Source organism: Gossypium hirsutum, unplaced genomic scaffold (genome assembly GCF_007990345.1).
Source record: "Gossypium hirsutum isolate 1008001.06 unplaced genomic scaffold, Gossypium_hirsutum_v2.1 scaffold_561, whole genome shotgun sequence".
Taxonomy (NCBI): domain Eukaryota; kingdom Viridiplantae; phylum Streptophyta; class Magnoliopsida; order Malvales; family Malvaceae; genus Gossypium; species Gossypium hirsutum.
The window spans coordinates 1-11,507 of NW_024403116.1; the positions used below are offsets into that span (position 1 = coordinate 1).

General features: G+C 31.3%; 1 protein-coding gene across 4 annotated transcripts; it reads left to right on the forward strand.

Moving 5' to 3' along the window:
- Positions 1-7: 7 nt before the first annotated feature.
- LOC107959970 (uncharacterized protein At3g49140) lies at positions 8-9,878 on the forward strand. Of its 4 annotated transcripts, XM_041110488.1 has the most exons (12): positions 8-115; positions 1,494-1,617; positions 2,030-2,261; positions 2,642-2,744; positions 2,935-2,999; positions 3,671-3,787; positions 3,880-3,984; positions 4,682-4,835; positions 5,684-5,793; positions 6,226-6,375; positions 7,919-8,014; positions 9,365-9,878. In XM_041110488.1, exons 1-12 carry the CDS (start codon positions 82-84, stop codon positions 9,473-9,475), a joined length of 1,401 nt encoding a protein of 466 aa, XP_040966422.1. In that variant the 5' UTR covers positions 8-81; the 3' UTR covers positions 9,476-9,878. The 4 variants fall into 4 exon arrangements, with proteins under 4 accessions (XP_040966422.1, XP_040966423.1, XP_040966424.1 ...); XM_041110489.1 differs by lacking the exon at positions 3,880-3,984; XM_041110490.1 differs by lacking the exons at positions 2,642-2,744; positions 2,935-2,999 and having other exon boundaries at positions 14-115.
- Positions 9,879-11,507: the final 1,629 nt, after the last annotated feature.

Genomic DNA, 11,507 nt, shown 5'->3' on the forward strand with positions numbered 1-11,507 from the left:
TTTCTGACAACAGATTTGGATGGATCAATCATTTTGTCACTGTCTTCTCTGATCCCTTTCCCCATCTCTCCCTCTTATTTCATGGCGATCGTCGCTGCTTCTTCCTTCTTCGTCGGTAATTACATTCAAAACCATCTTTTTATTTTACTTGCACCCAAATTCTTTTTATGATTGTGGATTAATTGGGAATAGACGAATGAAGAACAAAGATTTCTTTTTTTCTTATTGTTTTGGTTAAGTTCCCATTCTGATTTCCATGTTTTAAAGCAAACCCTTTTTGTATTTCTAATCTTCGATGCCTGATTGGCTGTTTAAAGCTTAAATTAGATGAGATTTTATTATCTTAAATGTGCCTACATGCATGTAATGTTTTTTTCTCTTTATTCAAGTTGATTTCTGTTGATGTGATGCAAATATGAAGCAAAAGAGTGTAATTGTTCAAGGTCTGGTTTTATCATTGTTTTTCTTCACTATCTTTTCTTGTTCATGCTCAAATTAGGGATGGGAATGCAATGAGACGGAAATAATTTATAAATATTTCAGGAATTTTAAAAGATGATTTGTTAATATTTAAGTAGCTAAAAAAGAAAACTTTCGCTTGGAACGGTTTATTAGATTCAGTAACCCTTTCTGTGGAAATCATCAGAATACCTACATGCAAATGGGCACACTTCATGTTCTTTAATTTAGTTGTCTTTCTGGGTTTTTCCCCCTTTTAATATTATTTTAAATTTATGAAAAGGGATTGGGAAAGCAATTTGCTTTTCCTAATAGTGAACCAATAATAAATTTCATTTTCACAAGAAGTGACCTCTTGCTAGGTAATTGGTAAATAGTGGTGAGCAGAATTCGGTCTAAACCGACAAGATTGACCTGAACTGGCATGATTCGGTCAGTTCAGTTCAATTAAAACGATTTCATACTTGGTTGGTTATGAGCTTTGGTTTAAATAAGTTAATTTGGGCTTTTTTCAAATTGTGAAATGAGTAACCAAACTGATTGACTCAACCAACTTATAATAAATATGTTTATGTATTTTTAAACATAATTATATAATATATAATATACAAATATTTTATCTAAATCCAACCCAATTACCATTCTCACTAAGTTGGTTAATCGAGATAACTACCCAAACTAACTCAGTTTGGTTATTTCAATTATGATATCATGGTCATGGTTACCGGTTATTTTAAATTGGGGTCAATTTCAGTTTTTCTAACCGAGCAGGTTGATTGCATGCTCTGGATTCTATACTTGATTTCCTCTGTCAATGTTGGGCGATTAAAATGTATAGAGTATATGATTCAGTGTATTATACTAGGTCTTATACTCAAGTTCTTTCTTACACCGACATAAAATTCTAAAGTTATGCACATTTCGTGAATATTTGTTCATACATCTTTGTTTATTAGTGTGGCTAATTCTAATGTTTGCATTTGCATTTTCATGGCATCTTTTGATAACTCTTTCCTGTTGAACTATGCTATTAGGTTCTTCCCAGTGTCATTTATGTCAAGTAGAAGGGGCTTATTACTCACCGTTACTTGGTGTCAACAATGGTTGGATCAGACATACTTTTGATGGTTGCAAAGTGACAGACTCGCCCAGCATAAGGTGTGCAATAGTTAAATAGGTCTGAGTTTATCTGGAAAAGAGAAAACCGTTTCTGTATTGAGTAAAACTTTTGTTATTCAATTACCTATGTTCAACGCTCATGTCTGATGAGTATTCAGGACATTGAAATGGGGATATAACCCTCCTAATATGTGGAAAAACTTCAAAAAAAGAATCGAACCTGCCTGTGTCGGACTACTACCTGTATGACACTCATACTTGAGTATAGTAACTTAGAGTTAAATAATGATCATTGCATATGTTTTGTTATGGTCTTTTCCGGGGAGAGTTTCATGTATTATTGTAATGTCATCTGATGAGAAGGTCATCACCGGATGACATTTTATTATCTGGTCTTCTCAGCTGATTTGTCTTTAAATCCAATTGGTTGAGATGCAGTTTTCCATTTTAGTGTCAGATGCAGGAACCCGTTTTTTGGATCAACACAATTTCATTGGGTGTCTGTGGGACGCGATCTTTCCCTTTCAAAAGTTTTAGTTGCTGCGGATTATTCTGATTCTGTTCCTAATTCATCGAGTTATGAAAGCAACCAAGGTTATCACCCTCTTGAAGAACTTAAAGTTTGCAAAAGGATCCAGGAGATACAACTGTCATCAGCTGAAATAGGAAGGACAACTGTCGAGGTGAATTTTATAATTACTGAATTGGAAAAAAAAAAAAAAACTTAGTTTAGACAATTTGAAATGAGTTGAATTTATTTGATAGTGTCATCAGTGTGTTAGACTGACGACATAAACATCCTTGTTACTTGGACTCAGTTGTGAGTGTCAGATGCAAGGATGTGTCCAACACTGGTATGTTAAACATTTTTTCAAGATTTTTTAGGTATTTGGAGATTTCTTCAAGGTTCATATCCAAATACCTATGTACAGGCTTGTGTTCAATATAAGTCTCAGACATGTGCACTTGAAAAAAAGTTAAGAGTCGGAGCAACATGGATAAACATAACTTCCTCTGCAACAAGAATTCATGTTTATGCTTTTCTAGTTTTTGCTTGCCTTAGGCAAACAGCAGCGCTTTGCTAGTCTTTCCTGGGACAGTACATTCTGAACCTCATGAACAGATTTCATGGGCTGAGTTTCGATATGTTGTTGATGATTATGGAGGTAAGTTTATGGGAGACCACCTTTGAGCTCTATTAGGCTTTTATTCCCGTCAAGGCTTTAGGATTTGTCTCCAGTTTCCTTGTATATGTATACAAATGAGCACACACCTACATATGCATATATATATTAAACCATTAGTTCTCTTTCTGTGTTAACCTAATTTATGTGTTATCTTTTGTTTCAAATTTAGATATCTTTTTTGAAATTTTGGATGATGAGAACATCTTAAAAGATCGCGGAGCGAGTAACCTTGTGGTGAGGATATCATTTCTACTCAACTGTTGTTTTGATTTTCTAGCTCAAGTTTAGTGCCACTCGTTACTTCAAAATTACGTGTCATTTGGCTAATCATTTAGAAGCCACTAGTGTAACAGTTTCATGCGTTGCAACGTTGTTTTGACTCTTCATCTTTTTTTAAGTTTACGTGTGTGACACATATTTGGACATGGGTATTGGAATATGATTCTCAAAAGATCCTTCAAATACATGGAAAAAGCTTCTAAAAATTGAATATACTCGTGTCAAATACATACTTGTATCCGATGCTCTCATATGAGTATGAGAATCCAATGGAATGGTAATTAGTTAAGCTTGTTGAGATATCATAGCAAAATCTATGTTACTCAGGCTCAAGTGTGAGTGTTTAATAAGGGTGTGTCCAACATAGGTATATTTAAGTTTGTTCCGTGTATCTGGAGGGTTCTTAGAGGGTTATACTCTTGCCGAAATATATGTTGGACATGGTTATTTCAAGAAAAGTGAAGAGAGCCAGAACACCATAGACTACAACAAATGTTAAAAATGGAAATGCTAACAGTTGATTGACGGAATTATGTTTTCTAAGTAGCTCTACATTTTCACTTGGCTTTAATTCCTATTCAATGAGTGCCATATTCTAAAATTTGTAATGATTTCTTTTCTTTCAGAATGTTCTGATTGGGATGGACATTCCTGTACGAGAGAATAACCAGGCAGTCGGTGACTTCAACTATTCAGACATCGGGATTGATGACGAAGTTCCTTTTGATGATGAATATTTTGAGGTTAGAAACCACTGATTATTGACTTCTGAAGTGAAATCTGTGATATTCTCTTTTGTTAATTTTGGCTACTCAAGTCCCATTCACGTAAATAGGTTATGGATTCTGAAATATACGAGGCTCCGGTTCGTTGGGGGATGCCAGATTCGGCTGATAGCAGCTGGGTTCATCCTATTTATTTTGCCAAGTGCTTGATGAAGGTGATTGTGCCTGGGTTTCCCTTAAGTACAAGTCATATTATAAGTTTTAATTGTACTCAATGACTATGTTACTCGGACTCTAGACTGATGGGTTATGCATCTGACACGGGTATGCTCAAGTTTTCTTAGTTTGTCTATATATATGGTGGATTATACCTTATGCCCATGCTGAGTATGTGTCAAACACAAGTCTTGGACACTGATACTTAAAGAAAAATAGAGTTCCAAGTAACATGGTTCAATGATATCAAGGATGAAGCAAGGCCGGTATGCCCCCCGGCTAAACAGGATAATTACAGTTATAGCCCCTCGTAATAATCAATTAGTTAATTTAAGCATTTTTGAACCTTTGATTCATGGAAAAATTGCATTTTTCCCTCTAAAAAAGTAGTAATTCTCATTTCTTTTGGCCTAACCAAAAAAAAAAAAAAAGTAATTCAATTTAAACCCTTTTAACAAAATTTGTTAGCTTTGGCCCTCCTAAGATTTTATAATTTTATATCGGTCGCTGAATGATATTATGAGTTTTTATCCTTTTCTCTCTCCAATATGCTGCTAAGACAGTTTTTATCATGAGTTTGATAAGGCAGAAGCCTTAATTGGATCAAAGAGAATTCATGAGATGATGAGTAGATGCGTATTTGCATTTTGAATTTATAGGTAACTCTGTTTACACTTAGTTTCTGCATTCATGCAGGCTGTTCATGTAGAACATGACAGGAAAATGGACCATCCCTCTAATGGTGTTTCGATTGTCGGTTGCCTTCGACCAGCCTTTGCTGATGAAGAATCATATCTAAGAAGGCTATTCCATTTTGACTATGATGAAGGATACACCTCAGATTGGAAAGGTTTCTTATATTTCCACCCTAATACCATAATCAAGAATCTATGTTGCTTTACTCAAAAAAAAAAAAAATCTATGTTGCTCAGACTCTTCATTTTGTTTGAAGTAATCATATTCGAAATATGTATCAGACATATACAGACATGGATATGGAGAGAAACTGAATATGCTCATGTCGGACACCTATCCGCATCCAATGCTTGGATCCTAATTCGAGTAACATATGTTAGCACAGTAGACCTCTTTATCACTCAATTCTTCATTTTTCTTGTAGTATTTGTGTCTTAACACCTGTGTTTGATGCATATTAAGACATGGGTGTGGGAATATGACTCTTCAAGAAAACTAAAAAAAGTAAAAAGAAAACATACTCATGTTAGACGCATACCCTTATCAAATTTGTTGACACAGCTCAGTTTGGAATGTGTATCCCAAGAATTAGTCTCTTAACGAGACTTTTGTGACTTCATTTGAACTTCTGTTACTAAAACTCGGGTTTGTCATGGTATACTTTTGCATAGGTATGGTATGTTTAATTTTTTATAAGTTTTTAATGTACTTGGAGGATTCTTAAAGGGTTATATCTCGTATCCATGTTCTAACATGCACTAAATACAGTACTTCAAGAAAATTGAAGAATTGGAGCAACATAGATGGAATTCCTTAATTTGGAATTTCTTCAAGCTGTTTTGAGATCTCCCTAGTAGCGGTTTGCTTGTGGAAGCTTGCAAACACTACTACCTTTTGGCCTTTTTCTTTCAGAAGGGGAAATATAACTTTTTTGTTTAGCAAATTAAGAGTTGATGAAATCTTTAATTTGTCTTTGATCTTCTTGGTTTTGCTCTTGTGTAGATGGCGAAGCTCCAAAACCAAGTTCCAAATATGGTGGAAGTAAAAGCGGCTCAATACTTTATCGGTTGGAGATAATGCGAATTCAATTGTTCTCTGTATATGGTGCCCAGGCATGTAATTTACTCTCTCTATCACGAAATTGTAAGATTTGATTCATAATGGTGGTGAATTGGACATACATAGTTCAAATGAACAGAAGCAGGGATGAAAATCTTGTTTTCTTCTATAAAGTGATTGCCTTGAAAAATGTTGCAATCCCAAAATAGGTGATTTCTCAGTTGTGTTGTTTCAACATTTCACTTTTCTTGAAGTATTCGTGTTTGACAATAATAATACATGAATATGGGATACAACCTTCAAAGGTTCTCCAAATATAGAAAGAAACTTTGAAAAAGTCTAACAATACTTGTGGTGGGCATGTACTCGTACCAACACTTACACTTGAGTCCGAGTAACATTGTTTCTCAAAACAACCAAAATTTTCATTTCATGAGTTGTGGTTATTTGATTTGTAATTCTGTTTTATTTTGGTATATTTGCAGTCCCTAATTAGCTTGAAAGACTTTCAAGATGCTGAGCCTGATGTCCTTGTACACTCTACTTCAGCAATTTTGGAGCGTTTCAGTGAGAAGGGAATCCGGTGCAATGTTGCTCTAAAATCTCTATGCAAGAAAAAGGGTCTCCAAATAGAGGTAATAGATAAAATGTTAACTTACTTGGCAAGTCTTTGTACTAGGCTGAAGCGTAAATCAGTCCCTTTATAATAAAGCTGAGCAATTTAGGGTGTGTTAATGTTTTTTGCATTTTCCCGTATTTATTTCGTGGAAATAGTTTGGAAAATGATTTCCCCAAGTTATTTTTCAGAAAACAATTCTTTATGAGTAACTTGATTTTTATAAAATAATTAACTTGAATAAAGTAAAATATTATTATATTAATAATAAAATTTTAATTTTTAAAATATTTAAAATATTAATTTAATCCCAAATATTATAATTTTCAATATTATTAAACACATATTTATATTTAATTATATGATAAATTATTAATATAATTTCTATCATTTATTATTTTAACAAAATTATTGAATATTACGATCCTATTTTAATAATAAATTTTAACATTTAATATACTTAACTTTAAACTAAGTTTTAATTAGATATTATTTATTATAAAATATTATATTATAAAATAAATTTCGATTGTTGAAGGAAAATGCTTTTATAATATTTTGTAACAAATAGAATTTATGTTGTGTATGTTTAACTAAAAACATGTTTCAAAAATGATTTCAGAAAAAATTATCAAACAAAATAATTTATGCACAATCATCTAAACACTAAAAAAAATATAAACTTTTTCAGAAAATCAATCCATTTTTCAAGAAATATTTTACAGAAGCTGTTTTTTAGTGAAACAAACTAATTACCGTGCATTCAATTTTGAAGTAAGAAGGTAAAACTTTAAATGCTGTAAACCTGAACGTTAAAAATTGCTGATTTTTGTGTTTAAAAAGTGACATGAAGACTAAAATTCAACATTTGCAAAACACAACAAAGACTAAATGTTCAAATTTTTGGACATTACTTTAAAACATGACAAGTCACCATTTGTCAGTATTCAACCTTACCGCCGTGTATACATTTAACTATTGCTTCGAAATTAAATGTACAAGGATTAATTAATCACGTTTATAGTAGGACTAATTTGCTCATAAACTTATTGTACATAGACCTGCCAATTAGTTTAGCCTAAACAAAATCTTAGATCTTTTTGACCTATATTACTCCGGCTTTTTATTTTTCTTTAAGCACCCGTGTCCGGTACTCACATCCAACACATGCATTTGATATATACTATACATGAATAGGGAGATGAATATATGACCCTAAACTATGTTTATCAGATTTGGGTGTTAGTGTTGGACTTAGATGTGTTTGGCATGAGTATGTCCAATTCTTTTAAAGTCTTGTCCCATGTCTTGATATGCATCAGACACGAGTACTTAAGAGATAAAAAAAAAAAAAAAAAAAAAAAAACATGATTCCATTTCCAACACAAGCAAACTGACTAAGTTTCAAGGAACTAGTATGTCATCCGTGAGTTTGAAATGTGTTTACTTGTTTAGAAGAGTGATAACAGATTTGCATGCTTGTCATGACTTGAGAATTCTACATTGATATCATCATCTACTAATTTAGTTGCAATCTGAAGTATTCATCTTTGCTGTAATAGGAAGCTAATTTGATTGGAGTCGATAGTCTCGGCATTGATGTAAGAATATTCTCTGGTGTGGAAGTACGGACTTGTCGTTTTCCATTCAAAATTCGGGTAAGTGACTTATAAGATATTGACAAGAAGAAAAATGCTCTTTTTCGTTCCAAAACATTTGCTTCATTTCTGAGATCATATGATATAAGTCTACTCATGCATTAAAAAACTGGAATGGACCAGCTGGTTCGATTTGAAACAATGTTTGGTCTGGTGGATTGAAAATTTAGAGAAATAGGCCGAAACCGGTAAGAAACCTGAACAGATGGATCAGCTGCTCTATCCTGGCCTGAATTATCCCATGTGAACACATCACAAGATAAAATAATAAAAACATGATAGGATGTGAAAAAATAGCTAAGTAATACAAAATATTAAATGTGAAATTTTTTATAAATTATATAGTACTTTAAACATGATTATGACATAGCGTTGATGCATTGATTGTTAGGTCTATTATTCCCATTTCAATTAATATTAACTTCAAGCTTGCATCCAAAGATGTAGCATTTTCATCATGGTTTAGGTTATGCCTAAGATAACTGTTTGTACAAATTTGCAATTATAATTTAGGTACCTAAGATAACTTATACTTCACTTTGATTCAAATTTGCTGCTTTACTTTTGTTTCATTGAATTTTGCTGCTAAAGTTTGATTATTGATTGAATTTGCTATTCAATTTTAATTTAAAATAAATTGATGATAAAATTTAATAAATATATATTTTTATATTTTATTTTAATATTTAACAAAATAATTGAATTAATATAAAATGGTTATTTTATTAAAAAAAAACTTAATTCTTTTTTTTTTGAATATATGTATTTTTTATTTTTGAAGTCTTTATCTCATTAAACAAAAACTCAAATTTAACTTTTAATCTTTTCTAAATAAGTTTATTGTTAATTATTAAAATAAAATATTTGAATGAAATTTTCTTACTAAATTATGCTTTCTAATCATCAAAATTAGTATTGAGATGTAAAAATTAATTAAAAAAATTAAAGTTCGTGGCCAATTTTAATAAAAATCTAAGTTTAGTAGTAAAGTCCAATTACATAAAAGCATATTTTCAAAATATACAATGGCAAATGTCAATTAAAATGAAGTATAGTGGTAAGTTTCAATATTCATGAGACAAATATACACTAAAACCTACAATTTAATGCCTAAATTAAGCTCATCAACTTAAGCCAATGCTACATCTAATAGTGGCCTAATTTCTCCACTTATACCAAGATTTAAAAGGTATGTTATTCGGATTCAGGTGAGTGTTGGATATATGTATGTGTCAGTATCTTTAATTTTTTTTTTTTAAAGATTTCTTGCATTTGGAGCTTAGTGATGCATAAGCCATTCAAAATAATTTTTTTTATGGGTTTAAAACAACGGTTCATGTCAATTTGCAGGCTATGTCTGAAGCCGCAGCTGAAAAGAAAATCCGACAACTACTCTTCCCCCGGTCTCGCCGGAAGAAATTCCAGTCTCATGGAGATGAACTCAGAGACCCAGGTCCTTAGTTTTTACCCTTTGTAGCCAATCAACCATTTTTGCGGCTTTATTCAAAGAGGGTATCAATGTCATCCGGACTCAAAATGAGCGTCGGATACAAATGCACGTTCAACAAAAGTAATCATATTCATATCTCGATATCCATGTTCAAACGTATTATCCATTGGTGTTATGAGTATTTTAAGAAAAATGAAGGGTCCTTGTATCGTAGACAGGCATTGCCTTTTAAGGCAGGAAGTTTAACCATTTAGATTGAAGTTGTAATAAATGGGTGGCTAGATAGGCATTATCTTTTAAGCTTGGTAGCTCAACAATTTAGGGTGAAGTTGTAATAAATGGGTGGTTAGATGTGGCATCGCATCTTGACATTTTTAGATTGATATATGGTAATGGATAGGGCGGATTTAGATATTTGTGACTTATTTTTTAAATTTGGATAATATGTAAAATGTGAAGGGATTGTATAAAATTGGGATGTCTCGTCGTTTGTATCTCTTTCCAATGAGAAATAATCTTATGGATTTTTTTCACCACATCATTTATGGTTTCTTTCTAATTATTTAATGATATTTCAGTAATTTTTTTATATCATTGACACATAATTTTGGTAATTTTGTATCTAGAATTTTGAACCTTGAACCTTGAACTCTGAACCTTGAATTTTGAATTCGAGCCCTAAACCTTGAAACTCAATTTTAGGGTTTAAGGTTCTAGGAGGGTTTTGGGTAAAATATTTAACAAAAATTATGTGTGAATGACATGAAAAAAATTATTGAAATGTCATTAAATAATTAAAAAAAGTCCATAAATGATGTGGTGAGATAGTTCCATAAAATAATTTCTTCTTTTCGGTAGTTTAAAGCTAAAATTCAGGGAAAAAAGTTGATGTGTCATTAACTTATTGGAAAGAGATACAAATGATGTAGTATTTTAATTTTATACAATCCCTTCTCTATATGGATGTGATTATTAATTTTCGGATATTAATTATCTAAATTTGCATTGTTTTTGCGAATGATAGTTTTGGATATAAAAATTCATTAATCCACTTTACGTTTTAAAATTTTGTTTTAATTTTTTATTTATTAAATTTAAATATTTAGTGAATTTGAATAGATTAAATTATTAAAAAGTTGGTGAATTTGAATTTAAATATTATAAAAATGGTAGATATGGTGTGTTTTTTCACCCAAATATCATTGGAGAAGACATGATACATAGCTTTGTTTCTCAAATGCCTTTTGGATCCAAATTTGCTTATCAACCCATCAATGGTTCCTGGCAAAGAATCTCATCAGTGGTGACTAAGCTAGAAACAACTACATTTTGGAATGGTTTAGTTCTAGAGAAAATTGGTAGTTTATGTGCAATATTTTTATTTTCAAAATCAAACTTAAATAAAATTCAACGTGACATGAATTAAATTTCATCTTATGATGGCTGGTTTTTCTAAAGTTTTTAAAAATTTTAAAAGTTACCTTTTTGTCTTAATATTTTTAACTTTTTTTCCATTAATTTAGAAATTGATATTTTTTATATAAAATTTATTAAAAGAAAATTACCTTTGATTTGGTTCAAAAAATTTTAGTTATTAAATTTATGAATAAAATTGAATATATTATATTTAAGTATTACATGAATCAAAATTTAATCTATTCTTAATAGTTATGGATCAACCCTACTTTTGGCTTGTCTCAAATTGATAAAAAAAGCCTTAAAATGATTCAACTTGCGTTATACCACCTCCGCAAATGATTATACGTGTCACCCTTGAGCGAAGTTCACATCAAACAAACCTTTTGCAAATCCCAAATTTGACAGATCTGAGAGAAATACATATAATTTTGTGTCTCATTTTTTTTAATGATTTTTATGTTTTTGAGCTCGTTTTAACTTAATCTAGCTAGCCTAGGGTTTATTTTACAAAAAAAAAAAATTAAAGGTTGAGGAACTTTCCATGGATTTTTTTGAATGTGTTTTGATGTTAGTTGATAGATTGTTAATCTTTGTTGTAAAATAAACATGTTTTGTTAAATGATT